Source organism: Oncorhynchus gorbuscha, linkage group LG11 (assembly GCF_021184085.1).
Source record: "Oncorhynchus gorbuscha isolate QuinsamMale2020 ecotype Even-year linkage group LG11, OgorEven_v1.0, whole genome shotgun sequence".
Lineage (NCBI taxonomy): Eukaryota > Metazoa > Chordata > Actinopteri > Salmoniformes > Salmonidae > Oncorhynchus > Oncorhynchus gorbuscha.
The window spans coordinates 8,634,034-8,658,960 of NC_060183.1; the positions used below are offsets into that span (position 1 = coordinate 8,634,034).

Genomic DNA, 24,927 nt, shown 5'->3' on the forward strand with positions numbered 1-24,927 from the left:
CTGATGCTGTCAGGGAGAGGGGGGTTGTGATTCTTGATGCTGTCAGGGAGAGGGGGGTTTGTGATTCCTGATGCTGTCAGGGAGAGAGGGGGGGGTTGTGATTCTTGATGCTGTCAGGGAGAGGGGGGTTTGTGATTCCTGATGCTGTCAGGGAGAGGGGGGTTTCTGATTCCTGATGCTGTCAGGGAGAGGGTTTTTTGTGTGATTCCTGATGCTGTCAGGGAGAGGGGGGGTTTTGTGATTCCTGATGCTATCAGGGAGAGGGGGTTTGTTCAGATGGGAAAACATTTGTGGAGATAATAGGTGTTGGTTGCAACCTATAAGCATAATTTCTCAGAGTATCAAAAAATATAGTTTCTTGCTTCAGTATTTCAACATTTTTGTTTTGTAGTGTTCGAGAAGTATGTTTATTTTGGGGAAATCTAGTTTCACGGTTTTGTACAAGTGAATTCAGAAAGAGTGGGACATCACTAACTGGGACAGCTTAATCCTGGTGGGTTAATTTCTGAATAGTTTACGCAGGGCTCTTGGTTCTTGTAGTACTGTTACTAGTGCATTTCTGTATTCTGAGTGACATCTATCCAACATACTAGCCCAACACACATACTGGCCCAATACACATACTGGCCCAACACACATACTGGCCCAACACACATACTAGCCCAAAACATGATGGCCCAACACATACTGGCCCAATACACATACTGGCCCAACACACATACTGGCCCAACACACATACTGGCCCAACACACATGATGGCCCAACACATGATGGCCCAACACACATACTGGCCCAATACACATACTGGCCCAACACACATACTGGCCCAACACACATACTGGCCCAACACACATACTGGCCCAACACACATACTGGCCCAACACACATGATGGCCCAACACACATACTAGCCAACAAAACTGGCCCAACACATGATGGCCCAACACACATACTGGCCCAACACACATACTGGCCCAACACATACTGGCCCAACACACATGATGGCCCAACACACATACTGGCCCAACACACATACTGGCCCAACACATGATGGCCCAACACATGAAGGCCCAACACATGATGGCCCAACACACATACTAGCCCAACACACATACTGGCCCAACACATACTGGCCCAACACACATGGCCCAACACACATACTGGCCCAACACACATACTAGCCCAACACATGATGGCCCAACACATGATGGCCCAACACACATACTGGCCCAACACATGATGGCCCAACGCACATACGAGCCCAACACATGATGGCCCAACACACATACTGGCCCAACACATGATACTGGCCCAACACATACGAGCCCAACACACATACTAGCCCAACACACATACTAGCCCAACACACATACTAGCCCAACACATGATGGCCCAACACATACTGGCCCAACACACATACTAGCCCAACACACATACTAGCCCAACACACATACTAGCCCAACACATGATGGCCCAACACACATACTGGCCCAACACACATACTGGCCCAACACACATACTAGCCCAACACACATGATGGCCCAACACATGATGGCCCAACACACATACTGGCCCAACACATGATGGCCCAACGCACATACGAGCCCAACACATGATGGCCCAACACACATACTAGCCCAACACATGATGGCCCAACACATGATGGCCCAACACACATACTGGCCCAACACATGATGGCCCAACGCACATACGAGCCCAACACACATACTGGCCCAACACATACTGGCCCAACACACATACTGGCCCAACACACATACTGACCCAACACATACTGGCCCAACACACATACTGGCCCAACACATGATGGCCCAACACACATGCTAGCCCAACACATGATGCACTTCTGAAATCCTCAGATGTTTCCTAATCACACAAAAGTGTATTGAATTGCCATTGGAATACAATTAGGACTATAATAATGGTGTCCCAGTTTACCAAATGCAAACTGAAAATATGGATTGTGACTCGGGGTACACAAATAGGTATGTCGTGAATACGATAACATTATTATTTTTTGTGTGATTATAGGAAACATATAATGAACTACTCGTTTCGAATTCTGCCACAACATCTGAATTGGGATTAGGTCTGGAGTTTTACAAGGCCATTCCAAAACTTCATGTCTTGCTTTTAAAAAATGTTCATGTAGTCTTGATTGTGTGTTTTGGAACATTGTCTTGCTGCACTTCAGCTTCAGCTCCCAGACAGATGGCCTGACATTCTCCTGTAGAACTCTGATACAGAGCAGAATTCATGTTCCTTCTATTAAGGCAAGTTGTCCAGGTCCTGAGGCAGCAAAGCATCCCTTAAACCATCACACTACCACCACCATGCTTCACCGTTGGTATGATGTTCTTACTGTGGAATGCAGTGTTTGGTTTTCGCCAATCATGGGACCCGTGTCGTCCAAAACGTTATACTTTTGAATCATCTTCCCATAGAGTCTTGATGATCATCCAGGTGCTTGCTCTAGCACTAGATCAATAGGGTTTGTAGAATATATATATTTTCTTTACACTAATTTACTTTAAGCACAATTTCTCAATGTGCTCCACCTTATAATAGTATCTATTTTTTATAAAGTAGCAATTTAATTTTCTTTAACTTAGACTCTTCCCCTGATGTAGTTATAATTTTGTGACATTATTTTGACATTATGCACTATGCAAAGCTGAAAAATGATTGATTTCGTCTCATATACACATAGCGTTTTACCACAGACTTTTATTTTGAAGGCAAAATCGGAAATCCGGTTATCTTAATGTTGCTGCTGGGACACGAATGCTGCTGCCATAACGCTAATATAGTTAGCTGCGTAGCTCACATTTTCTAATTAATCTAAAATATGTGCCAGTTACTACGCAGGATTTGAGCCATACCGATAGTTTGCTACACCTTCTCCACAAAACTGCCTCGGATCAATCGTATAGTTACAAACCATGACTTCCAACAACGTTTCCCTGTCAAAAGGTAAATATGCCATGCTAACTAGCAAAACAAGTTGAAGCTAGTTTGACAGCTATAACTAGCGAACTTTACGTACTTAGCTACGAAAACTGTTGTTATTTAGCAATATTTTCCGGGGGAAAAAATGAGCTAGTTTATGACATTGGTTCATGTAGTCTGTAAAAGTTTAGTACGATGGCATAATAGTTTGCATGCCTGTCATTTCGTAAGACTGCGACCTTGACTTGTTGCCTCCTGTGTGTTTTTTGCTCATCCAGGCAAGTCACTAAAGAGTTCACAAAACCCTTTTCCCATTAAATACATTATTATGATGCGTGTCAACAAATAACTGCGACAAAAACGATCTGGGAAAACTTGTTTATTAAATTGACTTTAGGTGAACTCGCTCGGAAGAGGTGTTTTTAACTCAATTATGATTTTATTTCGACTTTGTTTATGGGAAACCGTATCAAGCGAGTTATTAAGTTTTTTTTTGCTCTGTTGTTAATTATCGAGAGCTGCGCGATTGGATATTTGAAGTTATGAAACTCCGTCTTGTGCTTCTATTATGGGGAAACAATGAAGCGGACATTAAATAAGGGCATTGATACATTTGAATCTGGCCATCACATTAATTTCGATGCCATTCTAGGCTACTATAGTCTGCATTTGATCAAATAAATATTTTGGAATGGCGAAATCACCAGAGTCATTCATTGCAAATCCATTTTTGGCACTTGTGTATCCTACCTGGAGCTGGCAAAGGATTGAATAAATAGCCTATAACTTCAGTTTATTGCTTATTGCTGCTGTAGCCTTATGTTATTATGCGATTATTAATGCCCAAGTTTAGTTAATTTCCAAATGAATTATCAATTATGATCATGGTCACAGCTCGCCTCTATTGTAATTTGCCGAACAGCTGTTTGAATAGTTGCATTAGATTGACAGAAACAAGTCAAGTTTTTACTTTAGGCTAAAGTAAAAAGCCAAACACTGGTTGTTGTTGACAAGTTTATTCAGTTCATATGATTCATATTTGATTCAGTCAGTGATTGAAATTAAGACCCCATCATCAGTAGCCTATTCCAGCATTAATTTATAAGCAATTCTTACCTTGAAATCGCCTTGCTATTCAGGTTGAATAAATTAGTCTGTCAATTTGATACATTTTTTCAGTTTAGTTAACATCTTGCAAATACTATTGAAGGCGATCTCAGATCCTCTGTCCTGAGAGACACAAACTCATCACTAAAACTCTCCTGTCGGATGTATTTATAGTTATGCGCAAAAATGATTACAGTTAAATCGACATCCATTGATGGAAAATTATGTGTCGAATGATCTTTTTCTCCTGCATTTAGCATAATTTAGCATTTTATGTCGCTACAGGTTATGTCGACATTCCTTCTTAATTTCGCTCGATAACGTTATAGAAAAAGGGTTCCTATATATGAGGCCGAGAAAAGTATTTCTCTGTAAAGCAGGGATTCCCAAGCTAGGGTTCGTGACTTGATTTGAAATTCGGTCGCAAGAGAAAATGTGTGCACGGTTCATAGAACCGGGTTTATGCCGGTATCCTGTAGTTTATATATGCGGTTGTAATAAACAGAGCGGTTTTCTGTTTTAATCCAACAAATGTGTCTCTTTTGAATGGTTTATGCTACAAAATATTATGACCCCTTAACTGAAAGGTAAGACTCTCAGGAACACATACGTACACACTCTACTATGCCCACAACCCATTAGAACTGAGTGGACGAGACCAGGCAATTAATCAGACTGGGGGGAAATATATCTTCTACACGGAAGATCTTACCACGTCATCTTCTGAACTTCCCAATATCTTTTCAGGTGCATTTCAGTCACTTCAAACCATACCTCCTTCAGATTGAAATACTATTGCCTCCCGAGTGGCGCAGCGGTCTAAGGTACTGCATCGCGGTGCTTGAGGCGTCACTACAGACCCGGGTTTGATCCCAGCCTGTGTCGCAGCCGGCTGTGACCGGGAGACCCATGAGGCTGTGCACAATTGGCCCAGCGTCGTCCGGGTTAGGGGAGGGTTTGACCGGCTCGGGATGTCCTTGTCCCATTGCGCTCTAAATCAAATAAAATTTATTTATATAGCCCTTCGTACATCAGCTGATATCTCAAAGTGCTGTACAGAAACCCAGCCTAAAACCCCAAACAGCAAGCAATGCAGGTGTAGAAGCACACTTCCGAGTTAAGCGAGCAGTGTGTCAAAAGCAGTGCGGCTAGGCAGGGTCGTGTTTCCGAGGATGCATGTCTCTCGACATTCGCCTCTCCGGAGTCTGTACGGTAGTTGCAGCAATGGGACAAGACTGTAACTACCAATTGGATGTCATGAAATTGGAGAGAGAAATGGATAATAAAATATAAATACCAGTCGCCACAGCAACCATTATGGAGTGGCACAATGCGTTGAACAAAGGAGCTGATTGGCTGACCCTGCCATTCCAAAATGGCTGCGGTGGCAACTGGTAACTAGCATGAGGATGAAAAGGGCAGTTTTCCAGGAAATGTATCGATGTATCAGTGTGGATAAAGATAAAATGTGGAGTACAATGGCATGTCCCATCCCTGCATTGTGTTCTTCGACCCCCTATCTCGTACCGGCTCCACCGTGTCCTAATGATTGCGATCTGACCTCCCGTGCACCTCAGGAAGGGTGGGTGTCTTCTGGCAAGCAGCCACCATCCCATTCCATTAAATGTATCGACGTTAAAACAACAAAATGTGACAACGGCAAGGTATGGATTCGTTACAGAGGCAATGCAGTACATTAGAATGTATTGTTCTTATTAAATTGTGGTTGGAGCCCTACCTGAACTAGATACTGGATCAGAGTCTTAAGTATTTTTTATTTTTTTTTACATGTATTTAACTAGGCAAGTCGGTTAAGAACAAGTTATTATTTACAATGACGGCCAACCAAAAGGCCTCCTGCGGGACGGGGCTGGGATCAAAAATAAAAATGTAGGACAAAACACACATCACGACAAGAGAGACAACACAACACTACAAAAATAACCCTAACCTAAGACAAAAACACAGCATGGTAGCAACACATGACAACAACACGGTAGTAACACAACATGGCAGCAAAACAACATGGTAGTAACACAAAACAGGGTACAAACATTATTGGTCACAGACAACAGCACAAAGGGCACGAAGGTAGAGACACCAAAACATCTCGCAAAGCAGCCTGTCTTAAGTGTCTGTTTTTTGTTTTACAGCTGAATTGGTGGCAGCCATCGGTGTGACTGCAGGAGCTACAGCTGCGGGCATCCTCCTCTTCCAGTACCTCTCCAAGGGGACAGGGGTCAAGCCCAAGGTCAACCTGGACCTGCAGAAAGACGACCCCAAAGTGGTGCATGCTTTTGACATCGAAGATCTCGGGGACAAGGCGGTATACTGCAGGTGTTGGAGGTCCAAGAAGGTATACTCGCTGTCGATCTGATACTCTAATACTCGCTGTCACTCTGATACTCGCTGTCCGTCTGATACTCGCTGTCCATCTGATACTCTGATACTCGCTGTCGACCTGATACTCTGATACTCGCTGTCCGTCTGATACTCTGATACTCGCTGTCCATCTGATACTCTGATACTCGCTGTCGATCTGATACTCTGATACTCGCTGTCAATCTGATACTCGCTGTCGATCTGATACTCTGATACTCGCTGTCAATCTGATACTCTGATACTCGCTGTCCATCTGATACTCTGATACTCGCTGTCGACCTGATACTCTGATACTCGCTGTCCGTCTGATACTCTGATACTCGCTGTCCGTCTGATACTCTGATACTCGCTGTCCATCTGATACTCTGATACTCGCTGTCGATCTGATACTCTGATACTCGCTGTCAATCTGATACTCGCTGTCGATCTGATACTCTGATACTCGCTGTCGACCTGATACTCTGATACTCGCTGTCGACCTGATACTCTGATACTCGCTGTCAATCTGATACTCTGATACTCTCTGTCGACCTGATACTCTGATACTCGCTGTCAATCTGATACTCTGATACTCGCTGTCAATCTGATACTCTGATACTCGCTGTCCATCTGATACTCTGATACTCGCTGTCGACCTGATACTCTGATACTCGCTGTCCGTCTGATACTCTGATACTCGCTGTCGATCTGATACTCTGATACTCGCTGTCGACCTGATACTCTGATACTCGCTGTCGACCTGATACTCTGATACTCGCTGTCAATCTGATACTCTGATACTCTCTGTCAACCTGATACTCTGATACTCGCTGTCCGTCTGGTACTCTGATACTCGCTGTCCATCTGATACTCTGATACTCGCTGTCCATCTGATACTCTGATACTCGCTGTCGACCTGATACTCTGATACTCGCTGTCAATCTGATACTCTGATACTGTCAATCTGATACTCTGATACTCGCTGTCAAACTGATACTCTGATACTCGCTGTCGACCTGATACTCTGATACTCTGATACTCGCTGTCCATCTGATACTCGCTGTCGATCTGATACTCGCTGTCAATCTGATACTCTTTGTATGATTTCCGTTTGATGGAAATGAATCAGAGAGAAGTATTGAGACTTGGCTCCTATACATGAGTCATGTCTCAACCACTAGAAATACATAGACACGGCATGGAAAGATGTGGTTGTGAGGAATCGGCCAACTAAAACAGACTGGAGGCTATTAAGGCAATGTTATTACTTGGAATTTTAAGATGTATTTACTGTATTCTAACAACTTTTCTGGCCCTAGTTTCCCTACTGCGACGGCGCTCATACTAAACATAACGAGGAGACTGGGGATAACGTCGGTCCCCTCATCATGAAGAGGAAGGAGGCCTGAACATCCATCCATCCATTTGATCCCCATGACTGCCGCTGCTAACATACGGACGCCAACAAGTGCTCTTCACCACAGAAAGGATGGTAGAGGTTTGACTCGATACGTGTACACTTGGTATTTACTCCAGAATTGAACGGTAAACACTCTGTGTTAATAAGCAAATAATCACTTTTTTGGTTGTAATTTATTGATTGATCGAAGCAACACTTATCACAGGACCAAACAGTTATAAAATATTGTTGAAATGAGTTGTAATAATATCTAGAATGGTGGTAGATAATTTCAGTGTGATTATTCGAGGAAACGGGGCTGTGGAAGGACTGTAAAATAAAGTGCAGGGCTGGTTGTATTTATTTAATTGAGCTTTGGTCTCTGTACGTTAAGTGATTTTCAGAATGCAAAAGACTTGCTTGTATGTTTGATCAATGTCTGCCTTCCCGATTGTTTTGTTTTTAGTTTTGATACCATAGAGATGTAAAGCCATCATCAACGTTGTATCCGTTCCATTATGGTGTATGTGAACACACGGGCAGCGCCGTTGAGGCCATCTCCATTTTGAAGTAGTTCATTCTCTTCTTCTACTACTTCTATGAGTTGGTAAACAAACTGAAAGGGTGTATACTCCCATCTGTAGTGGCTTGTTTAAACCCAGGTTGGTGATTGTACTCCCATCTGGAGTGATGGAGTGTTTACTCCTGAGTATAATTCATTGGCTGACTCTTCCTCACGACTTGGATGGAATCATGTGATCCTTCCTTAACCCATAGGAAGTTGACTACTTCAAAATGGTGAAAGTCCTCAATGGCGCTGCCCATGCTAAAACAGGCTTTTGGGATACCAGAGTCCTCTATCATTCTCTATGGTTGATACTCGGGGAGTTTTTCCTGACCACGGGACCTGATCAGGGATATCTCTGGACCTTTTGATTGAAAACCATAACTAGGTACTTTACATAGTTATAGTCCATAAAACCATAACTAGGGCCCAGAGTTTTTCCATGCTCAGGTCACGTGGTTAGGAAAAACGTCTGGTTCTACTGAAGCGTTGTCAAGGAAACTGTGAGGTTTGATTTGATCGTTTTGATTCAACTTGTGAAATCAAATTGTGTAAATGGTGTCAATTTTCAATGGATTTGTTGGGGGAGATAAAGGTTCTGCAGGTTTCTTAGTTGGAGATGAATTCATCGGGAAGGATTGCTTCGTTGCCCTAAGTTTGTTAACGGTGAAGCAACAAGTCTAAACTTGTTCTATACTACATACCAATTGGATTCCTGGGCTGTGTTCAGTAGGCAAGAAACATTTGTGGAATGTAGTGAAACGAGGAGGTAGCCGACTCGAACATGATAAATACTCGGGTTTTTGTTTTTGAAAAAGGTTTTTGCTACGGTTTACCCTATGGATCACAGCCCTGTTCTAAACCCGTTTTAGTAGCTGGATCTGAACTTTTCATGCAGTACTTCTGCCAAGCAGCTTATTCATTCACACCCAAGGAGTGCACAGTTTGGTTTTTGCCCTAGCATTGCACAGCTGAATCAAATAATGAACTTAACAATCAAGCTTAGACTATTTGAATAAGCTGTGTAGTGCCAGGGTAAAGTAAATGTGCACCCCTGGGATGGGGGGGGGGGGGTGACCTCTGATTTCCACTATATGTGATTCCATCCAAATACATCACTTATCTATCAATAATTTTAAAAAACATATCGATGTTCCTCTAGTGCTAGACAGTGTGTTATTTCCAAATGCTGTGAGCCAGTTCACACCCAAAGTAATGTATTAGATTGAACCTTACAACTAAAAATCAATGAAAGGGATTTAATGGAAGGACTATGAAATGTGAACATGAAGCATATGTCCTCTCCCCGAAAGGTGTGCTCATTCAGAACTTTGTCTCTGGCTGATGTGTAGGCAGGGTAGCCTAGTGGTTAGAGTGTTGGACTAGTAACCGGAAGGTTGCGAGTTCAAACCCCCGAGCTGACAAGGTACAAATCTGTCGTTCTGCCCCTGAACAGGCAGTTAACCCACTGTTCCTAGGCCGTCATTGAGAAATAAGAATTTGTTAACTGACTTGCCTGGTTAAATAAAGGTAAAATTAAAATAAAATGGAAGGAATATGACATGTGAATATGAAGCATGTTTCCTCTCCCTGAAAGGTGTGCTCATTCAGAACTTCATCTCTATCTGATGTGTAGGCATAGGTGATGTGGTCCTGGATCAAATGCATTCAAATGTGCTACACTTTATTAGGCCGGCCTTGGTAGCCTACAGTCATTACAATGGAAATAGAGTGGAGTCTTGCCCTGACGACCACTTTCAAAACCAAGGACAGCAACAATGTCTTTTGACCTATGATTTTCAACTTATTGATTCACTTTTAAATGTGTCTAAATCTGTGTGTGTGTGATTGTGGGCATGGCGTGCATGGGTAAATCTGTGTGTGTGTGATTGTGGGCATGGCGTGCATGGGTAAATCTGTGTGTGTGTGATTGTGGGCATGGCGTGCATGGGTAAATCTGTGTGTGTGTGATTGTGGGCATGGCGTGCATGGGTAAATCTGTGTGTGTGTGATTGTGGGCATGGCGTTCATGGGTAAATCTGTGTGTGTGTGATTGTGGGCATGGCGTTCATGGGTAAATCTGTGTGTGTGTGATTGTGGGCATGGCGTTCATGGGTAAATCTGTGTGTGTGTGATTGTGGGCATGGCGTGCATGGGTAAATCTGTGTGTGTGTGATTGTGGGCATGGCGTGCATGGGTAAATCTGTGTGTGTGTGATTGTGGGCATGGCGTTCATGGGTAAATCTGTGTGTGTGTGATTGTGGGCATGGCGTTCATGGGTAAATCTGTGTGTGTGTGATTGTGGGCATGGCGTTCATGGGTAAATCTGTGTGTGTGTGATTGTGGGCATGGCGTGCATGGGTAAATCTGTGTGTGTGTGATTGTGGGCATGGCGTTCATGGGTAAATCTGTGTGTGTGTGATTGTGGGCATGGCGTTCATGGGTAAATCTGTGTGTGTGTGATTGTGGGCATGGCGTGCATGGGTAAATCTGTGTGTGTGTGATTGTGGGCATGGCGTGCATGGGTAAATCTGTGTGTGTGTGATTGTGGGCATGGCGTGCATGGGTAAATCTGTGTGTGTGTGATTGTGGGCATGGCGTGCATGGGTAAATCTGTGTGTGTGTGATTGTGGGCATGGCGTTCATGGGTAAATCTGTGTGTGTGTGATTGTGGGCATGGCGTTCATGGGTAAATCTGTGTGTGTGTGATTGTGGGCATGGCGTTCATGGGTAAATCTGTGTGTGTGTGATTGTGGGCATGGCGTTCATGGGTAAATCTGTGTGTGTGTGATTGTGGGCATGGCGTTCATGGGTAAATCTGTGTGTGTGTGATTGTGGGCATGGCGTTCATGGGTAAATCTGTGTGTGTGTGATTGTGGGCATGGCGTTCATGGGTAAATCTGTGTGTGTGTGATTGTGGGCATGGCGTTCATGGGTAAATCTGTGTGTGTGTGATTGTGGGCATGGCGTTCATGGGTAAATCTGTGTGTGTGTGATTGTGGGCATGGCGTTCATGGGTAAATCTGTGTGTGTGTGATTGTGGGCATGGCGTTCATGGGTAAATCTGTGTGTGTGTGATTGTGGGCATGGCGTTCATGGGTAAATCTGTGTGTGTGTGATTGTGGGCATGGCGTTCATGGGTAAATCTGTGTGTGTGTGATTGTGGGCATGGCGTTCATGGGTAAATCTGTGTGTGTGTGATTGTGGGCATGGCGTTCATGGGTAAATCTGTGTGTGTGATTGTGGGCATGGCGTTCATGGGTAAATCTGTGTGTGTGATTGTGGGCATGGCGTTCATGGGTAAATCTGAACATTGTCTTTTTATTTCATCTTTTATTATTATTTTACAGTTGGTACAAGTTGAAATATAATTAATGGTTAATGATAACTACAGATAGTTAATTCAAGGGTCTCTATATCCAGCCCTTAATGGTTGCCCCTCTTAGATTAATGGAGATAAGATAACCAAATATTTTTTACTTTTATTTAACCTTTTATTTAACCAGGCAAGTCCAGTTAAAGGACACATTCTTATTTACAATGACCGCCTACTGGGGAACGGCAGATTTATTTTACCTTGTCAGCTCGGGGATTTGATCTAGCAACCTTTCGGTTACTGGCCCAAAGCTCTAACCATTAGGCTACCTAAGTCAGATCAATGAATTATTCTAGTAATTCATGAGTAGATGATCTTGAATATTAATTAGCAAAAAGTCACAATGTCGTTGCGTTGTCAACAAGGAACCTGCAAGTAAGCATTTCGCTGGACAATGTATACCATGCATATCCCGTACATATGACTAGTACAACTTGAAACTTGAATTAAAGGGTAACTACACTCAAAAATCAAAATGCCTTCGATTTTCTTTGCCCAGACCTCAAATGTGGTCTGCTGATGTGGTTTAAGCATTGTTTTTTTTCTGTATTTCTATTGAAAAAGTGTAACTTTGAGTGTGAAAATCAGATTTTTTTTCAGGGTGGGGGGTCAGAAACCTATGAATTTCTGACTCAGTTGACAGGGGCATTTATCTATTATTTCAGTAGTAGGTTTACTGTCAGCCTACTGCACAGTACAGCTTGGGTTGGCCTGACTGAAAGACCAACATGGCATTGATCATTTTAGGTCATCGGAGTGTGTGTCGCCACTTCAGTCAGCCTCCAGTCATAACCAAACAATCAGTAAAGAAAATGACATCTAAATGATAATGACATTGCCCATCTTATTTTTAGGCGCAGTCTCCTTAAAGACCCAGTGCCGTAAACATGACATTTTTCCTGTGTTTTATATCCTATCGTACAACGGCTGATGAAACTCCACTGTAAAAGTGTGACAACGTATATTTCCGGTTATAGTTGCTGGTTGACAATGCTTTCCATGGTGACATCACCAACCCATGCTGTAAACTGGTTAATAGACCAATAAGAAAGAGAGTTCTAAACCTCTCTGCCAATGACAGCTAGTTTTCAGTTTTCCCCTCCCCACTCAGACCACTCCTAGACAATCTTAGCAACATTTTTGCTTGAGAAATTGTTTTTTGGCCAAAAAGCGTGTTTTTGTTGTTGTTGCACATTTTCATGGAATCGATTACAGTAACCACGTTTCCATCCTCAGTTTTTATGCGAATAAAGTCACACCGTATAAATGAAAATCACGACAGCTGTTTTGGTACAATTTTATAAATGGCGACAGATAATTTTTTCGTTCGACATCATACCATACTGGAGGACGGGTCCTGTGTACTGTTGGGGGTACTGGAGGACTGTTCCTGTCTACTGTTGGGGGTACTGGAGGACTGTTCCTGTCTACTGTTGGGGGTACTGGAGGACTGTTCCTGTCTACTGTTGGGGGTACTGGAGGACTGGTTCTGTCTACTGTTGGGGGTACTGGAGGACTGGTCCTGTGTACTGTTGGGGGTACTGGAGGACTGGTCCTGTCTACTGTTGGGGGTACTGGAGGACTGGTCCTGTACTACTGTTGGGGGTACTGGAGGACTGGTCCTGTGTACTGTTGGGGGTACTGGAGGACTGTTCCTGTGTACTGTTGGGGGTACTGGAGGACTGGTCCTGTGTACTGTTGGGGGTACTGGAGGACTGGTTCTGTCTACTGTTGGGGGTACTGGAGGACTGGTCCTGTCTACTGTTGGGGGTACTGGAGGACTGGTTCTGTCTACTGTTGGGGGTACTGGAGGACTGGTTCTGTCTACTGTTGAGGGTACTGGAGGACTGGTCCTGTCTACTGTTGGGGGTACTGGAGGACTGGTCCTGTCTACTGTTGGGGGTACTGGAGGACTGGTCCTGTCTACTGTTGGGGGTACTGGAGGACTGGTCCTGTCTACTGTTGGGGGTACTGGAGGACTGATCCTGTCTACTGTTGGGGGTACTGGAGGACTGGTTCTGTGGTACTGTTGGGGGTACTGGAGGACTGGGGGTACTGGAGGACCGGTCTTGTGGTCTGTTGGGGGTTCTGGAGGACCGGTCCTATGTACTGTTGGGGGTACTCTGGGGGTACTGGAGGATCGGTCTGTTGGGGGTACTGGAGGACCGGTTCTGATGTACTGTTGGGGGTACTCTAGGGGTACTGGAGGATCGGTCTTGTGGTCTGTTGGGGGTACTGGAGGACCGGTCCTGTGTACTGTTGGGGGTACTGGAGGACTGGTCCTGTCTACTGTTGGGGGTACTGGAGGACCGGTCTTGTGGTCTGTTGGGGGTACTGGAGGACCGGTCTTGTGGTCTGTTGGGGGTTCTGGAGGACCGGTCCTGTGTATTGTTGGGGGTACTCTGGGGGTACTGGAGGATCGGTCTGTTGGGGGTACTGGAGGACCGGTTCTGATGTACTGTTGGGGGTACTCTAGGGGTACTGGAGGATCGGTCTTGTGGTCTGTTGGGGGTACTGGAGGACCGGTCCTGTGTACTGTTGGGGGTACTATGGGGTGGAGGACCGGTCCTGTGTAGGTACTGGAGGACTGGTCCTGTGGTACTGTTGGGGGTACTGGAGGACTGGTTCTGTCTACTGTTGGGGGTACTGGAGGACTGGTCCTGTCTACTGTTGGGGGTACTGGAGGACCGGTCTTGTGGTCTGTCGGGGGTACTGGAGGACCGGTCTTGTGGTCTGTTGGGGGTTCTGGAGGACCGGTCCTGTGTATTGTTGGGGGTACTCTGGGGGTACTGGAGGATCGGTCTGTTGGGGGTACTGGAGGACCGGTTCTGATGTACTGTTGGGGGTACTCTAGGGGTACTGGAGGATCGGTCTTGTGGTCTGTTGGGGGTACTGGAGGACCGGTCCTGTGTACTGTTGGGGGTACTATGGGGGTACTGGAGGACCGGTCCTGTGTACTGTTGGGGGTACTCTGGGGGTACTGGAGGATCGGTCTTGTGGTCTGTTGGGGGTACTGAAGGACCAGGGTTGGGAAACACTGCACATGTCATCACGCACTGATTTTGTCCTCAACAAGTCATTCTGGTGAAAACGCACCACTGGTGGGGAAATGCTCATATTGTCTTTATGCTGCGGAATATTCACATGAACATCTGTCACCAATTGGATGGAAACCGAGCTAGTAAGGTACGTATTTGTTACCCAGAAATTATTTGATATTCATATAAAAACAGTTGCATTCGGTCTCTACTATCTATATCGAGCTGCTTCACTAGAAATTATCTCCCACCTTCTCAACAGAAACCTCCTCCGTCAAATTACAGTATTCCACCCATCCCTAACCAACCTTAACCGTGTCCCTAACCCGTTCCCTAACCTGACTCACTAACTTGGCTTTAGCTCGGTCCCCATGGAGAAGACCGGACAACGGTCCGTTTCCAACAGCAACCTGCTATGTGTGTAAACATGACACCTAAATGAGAGGCTTTACTACAGTTGAAGAGATTGAACGGGATCTTAAACACTAACAAATTCGTAACGTACCATATGAAAAAGAAAATGAAAATTCAAGACGTAACATATCACACGAAATGGGTGACGTTGCACACAATTGTGCACAATTTTCAGGGACCAGTTTTGAAAACTACAGTCTGAAACGATACAAAGCCTTTATAGCATCTCTTTAACTGTGAATCAGGAAGCATTAAGTAAGTGCCATCAGGCTGACTGAGTCTACAAAGGGCAGTTGACTTGAGCCGAGTCACCAATGGAGGCAGTGGAACGTCACTATAATCTGATCGGGTGTGGGTGTGGCCCAAGCCACCTCGTGAAGGACAAGAAGAACAGGCACAGAAGTCTGGTTGCAGAAAGTCAAGTGAAGGAGGGATGAAAGCATGAATGGATGGATGGATTGGATGAAAGCATGGATGGATGATTATAAAAAAAGGGGACGGGGACGGGGGGGGGGGCTGGTTCGGTTAGTTGGGATGGTGAGGGTCAGGGTGGATCGCCTAGGGGTCAGAGGTTAAGGTTAAAGGTCATCAGTGGAAGTCTGGTTTGTGAGGGAAGGTGCATCCTGTTTGTCTGATGGTGACGTTGGCAGCGTAGTGTCCTGCTTTCACACATTGTTCCAATGTCTTATCCTGGACCAACTCTGACAGGAATCCTCCTACAAAGGCATCACCGGCACCATTTGTGTCCACAATGTCCTTCTGCTCAATCTGCAGAACTTTGAACGTCTCCAGCTTGTCACCTCCTTTGGTCATGATGGTTTCGTCCTTCCCCTGAGTAAAGACAACGATTCTCGGCCTCTTCTTGTTGACTCTGGGCAGAGTCTGGGCCTTCTTAGCAATCTCCTTAATGTCCTCTGTCTCAAAGCCTTGCTCTTTTGAAAACGTGGCTGCCTCCGTCTCATTGCCGAACAGCACGTCTACGTAGGGCATGACCTCCATGAGGGCATCTTTGAAGTACTGGCAGATGAAGGGAGCGGAGAGGTTCAGAGTGAACAGCTTGTTGTTCTCAGATGCGTGTTTGGCTACTTTCAGGATGGACTCCAGAGACACCGTCAGGAAGAAGCCAGCGATATAAAAGACCTTGGCTTTCTCCACCAGTTTCCAGTTCTCCTTCAAGTCCAGATGTTCGTCCTTCTTATAATAGTTAGCGGCTGCTAGATTAGCTACCATAGACCTGTTGTCCCCGGTGATGCACACGGCGCAGGTCCCTGTAGGTTCTTCTGTCTGCTCATAGTAGTGGGCGTCCACGTGGACCTCCACTGCCTTCTGCTTCAGAATCTCCCCCAACTTGTCCTTCCCGATACAGCCGAAGAATGTACACACCTTGTGGGGCTCCTGGATCATCCACTGGGCGACCTTTATAGAGTTCTGAGTAGATCCTCCGGCATGATACTCTACTTTAAACTTGAAAATCTCTTCAAACAATGCTTTGTGCTTGTCCTCCGCCAGAATCTGGTCGTTTGCCTTCAAACCGTACTTCTCCAGGAAGTCCTGGTCCACAACGGCTGAGATGTCCAGAAGGGGGTTCCCCATCCCGAATAGAGAATTAGGGCGGAGTTTGGTCAGGGTTTTCCTCTTGGGAGTGTTCCTCTTGGGAGTGTTCCTCTTGGGAGTGTTCCTCTTGGGAGTGTTCCTCTTGGGAGTGTTCCTCTTGGGAGTGTTCCTCTTGGGAGTGTTCCTCTTGGGAGTGTTCCTCTCGGGAGTGTTCCTCTCGGGAGTGTTCCTCTCGGGAGTGTTCCTCTCGGGAGTGTTCCTCTCGGGAGTGTTCCTCTCGGGAGTGTTCCTCTTGGGAGTGTTCCTCTCTTGAGTTTTCCCCTCTGGGGTTTTCTTAATTTTCTTGGCTCTGGGTTTGCCTGACGACATGGTTCTGAATAAGCACACTGCAACCTCCTTGAGTAAAGATAAGGGATAAAAGGGATATCAAAAGATTTGAACGTTATTATTATTATGTATATGTTGCAGAACATTATCTCGGAGCATATAGAAAGCCACACATGATCTGTGAATAGATTCCACATCTCTTGTACCCAAATGCTAAATATTACAGGCATGATTTAACAGCAAAAGTCAGCAAAAAGAGGAATTTCATACTTTTTTCAGTGTAAAAGTTCTGTCACACTCTCACCTTTTTGTATTCAACCCAATTTAAATTATTTATAATTTTCCAGCAAGGTAATTTATCACCTTTTTTTAGTTGTTTTGGAGGGGATCAATCTCTGTTGTAAATGATCTTCGACTGGACTGCCTTTTGTAATCCTAAAAACACTTTACCGGCACCATCCAATACGGACCAAACACACACAACACAATCAATATCTAAATGTGTGAACACTCTGTTCTTATTCTTTTTGATTCCTTTATTTCCATTCTCTCTTGTTTTTCCATGTATATCTTTCTATCTCCTGGTAAGAGGATTTCTCCGTTGGCCCCCTTTTGAAATTATTCTTGTTTGCTCCTTTATATTTTCCAGTGACTGAGTACAAGCCAGAAGCCTGGTTTGGCCTCTGTCGGCTCACCTTCAGTACGAGCCAGAAGCCTGGTTTGGCCTCTGTCCGCTCACCTTCAGTACGAGCCAGAAGCCTGGTTTGGCCTCTGTCCGCTCACCTTCAGTACGAGCCAGAAGCCTGGTTTGGCCTCTGTCCGCTCACCTTCAGTACGAGCCAGAAGCCTGGTTTGGCCTCTGTCCGCTCACCTTCAGTACGAGCCAGAAGCCTGGATTGGCCTCTGTCCGCTCACCTTCAGTACGAGCCAGAAGCCTGGATTGGCCCCTGTCTGCTCACCTTGGATGAGCAGATCGATGTCCTCTGCATTGGAGAGTGGGTTGGGCTATGAAGCGATCTAAATACTTTGCTGATTCCTCAATAAGAGACCGTACTACATCCTACAGATCTTCATACTCCTCTTCTAGATTTGCGATTTAACAGCTTCAACCCCCAAGCCATAAGACTCCTGAACAGCCAATCAAAGGGCTACCCAGACCCCTCTTTTACACTGCTGCTCGTATGCATAGTCACTTCAACTCTACCTACTTGTACATGTCGCTATTGTTATTTAACTGCTGCTGTTTAACATTTAACATTTTTCTTAACTTCTTAAAGTATTGTTGGTTAAGGGCTTGTAAGAAAGCATTTCATCTGTTGTATTCATGTGACAAATAAAATGTCATTAGATTTTTTTTTTTAATTACATCTTAGCAGCATTCTGGTAGTTTTCTTTCACTGTCCGATTTTCTCTTATCAATTTTAGAGACCCATTTGTACTTCTGAATCCACTCATAATTCCCTGAACGTACTGTGCATTGTCCTTCGGTCATTGCCTAACAGTCTTTCTTGTCATCATCATTTGGTATGTAACAGGGGTAGTGACTGCAGTCTAGGCAGTTACCGTACAGCATTAATTCCTTTAGAAGTAGACAAGGCTTTAATATCTATCTATATATATATATACAGTTGAAATCGGAAGTTTACATACACTTAGGTTGGAGTCATTAAAACTTGTTTTCCAACCACTCCACAAATGTCTTGTTAACAAACTATAGTTTTGGCAAGTCAGTTAGGGCATCTACTTTCTGCATGACACAAGTAATGTTTCCAACAATTGTTTACAGACAGATTATTTCACTTATTAATCACTGTATGACAATTCCAATGGGTTAGAAATTAATGGGAAATCAAAAACAAATCAGCCGAGAAAAATAATTGTAGACCTCCACAAGTCTGGTCAGTTCCAAACTGTAATCTTTTTTATGGCGGTTTTGGAGCAGTGTTTTCTTCCTTGCTGAGCGGCCTTTCAGGTTATGTCGATATAGGACTTGTTTTACTGTGGATATAGATACTTTTGTATCTGTTTCCTCCAGCATCTTCACAAGGTCCTTTGCTGTTGTTTTGGGATTGATTTGCACTTTTTGCACCAAAGTACGTTCATCTCTAGGAGACAGAAAGTGTCTCCTTCCTGAGCAGTATAACGGCTGCGTGGTCCCATGGTGTTTATACTTGCTTACTATTGTTTGTACAGATGAATGTGGTACCTTCAGGCGTTTGGAAATTGCTCCCAAGGATGAACCAGACTTGTGGAGGTCTACACTTTTTTTTCTGAGGTCTTGGCTGATTTCTTTTGATTTTCCCATGATGTCAAGCAAAGACGCACTGAGTTTGAAGGTAGGCCTTGAAATACATCCACAGGTACACCTCCAATTGACTCAAATGATGTAAATTAGCCTATCAGAAGCTTCTAAAGCCATGACATCATTTCTGGAATTTCCCAAGCTGTTTAAAGGCACAGTCAACTTAGTGTATGTAAACTTCTGACCCACTGGAATTGTGATACAGTGAATCATAAGTGAAATAATCTATATATAAACAATTGTTGGGAAAATGACTTGTGTCATGCACAAAGTAGATGACCTAACCGACTTGCCAAAACTATAGTTTGTTAACAAGAAATTTGTGGAGTGGTTGAAAAACGAGTTTTAGTGTATGTAAACTTCCGACTTCAACTGTATACTTGTGAGAAACAGGTTTTAGCGTATTTCATTCCATTTACAAGTTTAGTCAGTTTAGTCATCGTCTTCTGTTTGGAGCGCTCCTGTCAACATTGAGTAAGGACGCGCACCTGATTACACATGGAAGTAGACGTATAGGCTACCTGGCATGTAAATGTGCCCATTTGGAGATCTGATAGTATTTCTGATTGGCTTAATGCACCACCACTAATGAGCTGTGGAGCTTCTCAAAGTACTGTTTTCTTCACTATAAAGAGCAAGCAAACAAAGTCTGTTTTTACATACATTGAGGAATTACTGTAGTAATTCTAAATGTCTTTGAAAAATCTTTCCAGCTCTCTCCTTTTCAATAACCACTCAGCGTGAAAGGGAACAATGCCATGCTCTGATCCAGTGGAAAAGTCATAAAATTAGACCTGTCTGATTTCTTCTTATCCCTTGTGCAAATAGCCTACAGCTGTGTCTGTCCAGAGCTCACTGGCTCAGGAAAATCTGAAGGCCCAGAATATTTTACACAATGTTGCTAGGAGCTTCAGGCAGAGCCAAGTTAATAGTTGACACATTTTTTAAAGTTTGTTGCAGATAGGACATGCACTACCAATTGTGTAGCTTAGTTGGTAGAGCATGGCACCAGGGTTGTGGGTTCAATTCCCATGGGGGACCAGTATGAAAAAAGTATACAAATGTATGCCGTCACTACTGTAAATTGCTCTCGACAAGAGTGTCTGGTAAATGTATAGATTATTTATTTTTATCAGGATATTTTCTACCTGCAGGCTGCAATGTTTTTATTTGTTGGCTTTATGGGCTATTATCACATTGTTGGCAATGGCAATAGAAGTTACTTTTTAGGTTTGTATCATATAATTTAATGATTTTGAGATACAAAGACCTTACTATAAATGAAATTAAACTTTTCCACGAAAATGTGCATGTGAAAACCATAACTGGCACGAAGATCAGTAGAAATGGTGAGATCAATTGGCAGGCCGACTCGCCCTTTAACCTATTACCTGCAGCTTTAGGAGTGTAATGGCAGAATCTGAGAAAGCCAGTGGAAGCGGGCGGAGATCGCCTAGACAGATTACGTTTTATCTTCTTCTGGTTAACTAGATCTCTGGCTCCGTCTTAACGGAGTGTGTGTCTTATTTCATCAAACCGTGAGCTTAAAGCATCAGACAAGCTCAATACATATATAGTTGATTTTCTGAAAAGAAAGGTTGTCTCTATATATGGAAAAATACACGTTTCGATTGGTTGAAAGAACAGACTACTTTTTATTTTTTTTAGTCTAGGACAACCCTACTGTTATTTCTGCTATGATTGAATGAACTTATTTCAGTAATTTGAGTGTTTCTTTGTATAGTTATCTAATGTTGGTTAGGCATATTATTGTGTTTTAATGGTATTACTGAATCATAATGATAAATATATTGTATTTTTAACAGAGCTGAGATTTACTTTGAAGTGCAGAGTGTAGGAATTAACATAGGTATGGTGTAGACTGACATAGTAGCATTGCAGGAAGATTGGAATTCCTTCAACCAAGAGGTTGTTAGTTCAAATCCCAGGTGAAGTGTGAACAATCTGTACTTAAGAACAAACACCTTCACAAAAGGCATAAATTATATTTATATCATGAACAACGATAAAGTTGATTGGTACTCACCACTAGTTCTGTTCCTGAGCTATAGCGTTAGTAGAATGAATGATGAGTCTACTGAAGGATGAGAATGTGTGCTCTTGTCTTTTATAAAAACACCTTTCTGAAACAGGGAGACAACCCTCTTCTACCTATGCAACAACTCCGTTGACGTTGGCTCACATGCTTCAAAAGCATAGATTATAACCAGGATGATAGTGGTGAGTGATTACTGAGGCATGTAGTTTCGTTTTTGCAGGGTCAATACTAGTATATGGGCCGACTTGCTAGTCGTTATGCTTTTCTTGCTATATTACCCAGGTTGAAGGTCGCTGAATCATACACATTACACAAGTTAATTGGGGGCCACTTGGCACACATCTACAGGTAGCAGAAACAAAGGGATGATGGGGGGGAGTCATATAAGGCTTGAGAAATCAGTTTGAAGGCCACATTGTGAGCACCACAACATAATTTACACATGAAGATTTGACGTAGACTATTTATTTCAGCAGCCACCCAGTACCACAAACACCACCGAGGGTCACAGACACCACCCACGGTCACAGACACCACCCTACCCAGTACCACAGACACCACCCAGTACCACAGACACCACCCAGGGTCATAGATTCCACCCAGTACCACAGACATCACCCAGTACCACAGACACCACCCAGGGTCATAGACACCACCCACTACCACATACACCACCCAGGGTCATAGATTCCACCCAGTACCACAGACATCACCCAGTACCACAGACACCACCCACTACCACATACACCACCCAGGGTCACAGACACCCCCCAGTACCACATACACTACCCACGGTCACAGACACCAACCAGTACCACATACACTACCCACGGTCACAGACACCAACCAGTACCACAGACACCACCCAGTACCACATATACTACCCACGGCCATAGACTCCACCCAGTACCACAGACACCACCCAGTACCACAGACACCACCCAGTACCACAGACACCACCCAGTACCACAGACACCACCCAGGGTCATAGACACCACCCACTACCACAGACACCACCCAGGGTCACAACCACCACCCAGTAACAAAGATACCACCCAGGGTCACAGACACCCAGGGTCACAGACACCATCCAGGGTCACAGACACCACCCATGGTCACAGACACCAGTCACAGACACCACCCTGGGTCATAGATTCCACCCAGTACCACAGACACCACCCCACCCAGTACCACAGACACCATCCAGTACCACAGACACCATCCAGTACCACAGACACCACCCACGATCACAGACACCACCCAGGGTCATAGACACCACCCAGTACCACATACACCACCCACTACCACAGACACCACCCAGTACCACAGACACCACCCATAGTCACAGACACCACCCAGTACCACATACACTACCCACGGTCACAGACACCAACCAGTAGCACAGACACCACCCAGTACCGCAGACACTTGGTTAGAACAGAAATGTGTTTTTTATTCCTTCGAAAATGTGTCTTCTATGTTGTGAGCAACAGGGTCAGCCGCTGAATGGAGAGCTATTTTTGGGGTTAAGTGCCTTGCTCAAGAGCACAACGGTAGTGGATGGTGGTAATAACCTGACACCAGCAGCCCTCCAGTAGCCAGTTCAGTCAGGGGTTGGGAAATAGGAATACAGTAGTAGGCTACAACAAAATGTATTTTTAAGAGGGAGTATCACTCTCAACCAGCATGACGACCACATGACTATCTAGTTGCTGCAAGCCTTCCCCTCCCTCAGAAACACACCATGGGAAAAAAAAAAAAAACCCAACCCTACAAAAAACCAAGTCTTTCAAATTGACGACAGTTGACCTGTTGTTCGAGGAAGGTAGGGCAGGACTTTGGCACAATTTACTCATCAACAATGGTGCAATTAAGTTTTGTTTATTGGAGCTCTCTTCTTTTTTTCTCCATAAATCAGAAGACTATAGGAGGTGGAGACTCCTTTACCCTGATTAGCTTGTGAATGAACAATATAATTCTAATCTGCCAAGGCCACTATTGGCCCAATCCCAGACCTCGGATGCTTTTATCCAAAGCGATGTACAGTAAGTAGTACGTGTGCATACATTTTAATATGGGTGGCCCCAGAAAGTAAACCTTACAACCCTGGTGTTGCAAGGTGCCATGCTCTACCAAAAAATGTGAATACTACTGAATAGAGATTGAGATTTCCAGGATGTTGTCTTTCTGCCATCCAGCAAACCACTGCACCTTCAATGGCCAGTCATCCCAACCCTAACCTGAGAACACCTGTCCCTGCATCCCTGCACCATGAAAGCCAGGGCCTCAGGTGGAGGCAGGAGTACTCTCACATACAGTACACCAGGGGAGAAATATTGAACCCATATATTTTGAACTGCATTAGAAACAAGTAGTACCTTTTATGGTGTTTCAATGGGCGAGCCTTTTGGCAACATTTGGGCTGCAATACTGCCTTGATACATTACATTGGGGCTTCTGTTATTTCGAAATTTCCCCAAACCAGATATACGGAATTGCAAAAAATGTTAAAGATAAATAGGATAATAAAAAAATATATATATAAATGAATAAAATAATAGTCAAAATAACAACAAAAAACTAAATACTAACAAAAAATATATATATTTTTGGGGAATTGCATTCAAAGACACTAGCTGTGAATGTGCACTAGATGGCGCAATTGGTCCTAAAATAAATCCTCAAATTAAATCCCTAAGAATTATAGGAACACATTTTTCCCAGTTACAATTGGTGTCATTGTCAAATAGTTTAAAATTACTTTTATTTTAAATAATATATCCCTCAGAAAAACGATTTCAGTCCCTTTTCTAAAACTATTGTTGTCTATCTTTTACAACGGTAATTCGGTCTACTCACTCACCAGCAGTACAAGACAGTTTGGATGACAGTTGAGAAAAAACAAACCGCTTGCTGCCTGTCTTAAAATATGTCCCACATACAACAATGTTGACCACAGTGCAGTCTGAGCTAAAATTAACCAGGGGTTACAATATTATTCTTTGCATTTAAGATAATTGACATTCAATTCAAATCAATTCCAATAACGATATACTCTGCAAATAATTAAATATGTCATCTATTGACCACAAAATAAAATAGATGATGGAACATCATCTATAAAATATATAATAGGTCCCTTTTAAGAGTGAATGATGACGTCACAGGTAGCGCAAACCTGCAAGTGCAGCTGGCCATTGAACCATTATTTAACTAGGCAAGTAGAATAATAATAAGAAGAAGAACTCATTCTTATTTACAATGACGGCGTACCGGGGAACAGTGGGTTAAATGACAGATTTGTACCTTGTCAACTCGGGGATTCAATCCCTTAGTGCTCTGACCACTATAGGCTCGCTGCCGCCCCGTGACCGAAATATCAGCTTTTTTTTTTTGCATTATTATTTTCTAACTGTTTATAAATGATTGTCGTCATTGTTTCAGCATGGAGCATGCTTT

The 24,927-nt window shown here is 43.9% G+C and overlaps 3 protein-coding genes across 3 annotated transcripts; 1 reads left to right on the forward strand and 2 right to left on the reverse strand.

Moving 5' to 3' along the window:
- The first annotated feature begins 2,777 nt into the window (after window positions 1-2,777).
- LOC124048075 (CDGSH iron-sulfur domain-containing protein 1-like) lies at window positions 2,778-9,486 on the forward strand. The gene is made up of 3 exons (XM_046368487.1): window positions 2,778-2,990; window positions 6,227-6,429; window positions 7,754-9,486. The coding sequence occupies exons 1-3, from the start codon at window positions 2,960-2,962 to the stop codon at window positions 7,841-7,843; spliced, it is 324 nt and encodes a 107-aa protein (XP_046224443.1). The 5' UTR covers window positions 2,778-2,959; the 3' UTR covers window positions 7,844-9,486.
- A 4,342-nt stretch (window positions 9,487-13,828) lies between these two features.
- Window positions 13,829-15,561, reverse strand: LOC124048077 (putative protein TPRXL). Its single transcript, XM_046368489.1, has 2 exons — window positions 14,681-15,561; window positions 13,829-14,302 (listed from the first exon to the last, which is right to left on the reverse strand). The coding sequence occupies exons 1-2, from the start codon at window positions 14,822-14,824 to the stop codon at window positions 13,877-13,879; spliced, it is 570 nt and encodes a 189-aa protein (XP_046224445.1). The 5' UTR covers window positions 14,825-15,561; the 3' UTR covers window positions 13,829-13,876.
- Window positions 15,562-15,708: 147 nt separating this feature from the next.
- Window positions 15,709-21,638, reverse strand: LOC124048076 (adenosine kinase-like). Its single transcript, XM_046368488.1, has 2 exons — window positions 21,457-21,638; window positions 15,709-17,176 (listed from the first exon to the last, which is right to left on the reverse strand). The coding sequence occupies exon 2, from the start codon at window positions 17,147-17,149 to the stop codon at window positions 15,815-15,817; it is 1,335 nt and encodes a 444-aa protein (XP_046224444.1). The 5' UTR covers window positions 17,150-17,176; window positions 21,457-21,638; the 3' UTR covers window positions 15,709-15,814.
- Window positions 21,639-24,927: the final 3,289 nt, after the last annotated feature.

What these genes read in the sequence shown, in the direction of transcription:
- LOC124048077 (XM_046368489.1), bottom strand. Translation starts at nt 14,824, where the DNA reads ATGACATGTGCAGTGTTTCCCAACCCTGGTCCTTCAGTACCCCCAACA. An exon ending in GTACCCCCAACAGTACACAG is followed by an intron (nt 14,303 to 14,680) that starts GACCGGTCCTCC and finishes AACAGTACACAG; the next exon opens with GACCGGTCCTCCAGTACCCC.
- LOC124048075 (XM_046368487.1), top strand. Translation starts at nt 2,960, where the DNA reads ATGACTTCCAACAACGTTTCCCTGTCAAAAG. An exon ending in CAACGTTTCCCTGTCAAAAG is followed by an intron (nt 2,991 to 6,226) that starts GTAAATATGCCA and finishes TTTGTTTTACAG; the next exon opens with CTGAATTGGTGGCAGCCATC. An exon ending in GGTGTTGGAGGTCCAAGAAG is followed by an intron (nt 6,430 to 7,753) that starts GTATACTCGCTG and finishes TTCTGGCCCTAG; the next exon opens with TTTCCCTACTGCGACGGCGC.
- LOC124048076 (XM_046368488.1), bottom strand. Translation starts at nt 17,149, where the DNA reads ATGTCGTCAGGCAAACCCAGAGCCAAGAAAATTAAGAAAACCCCAGAG.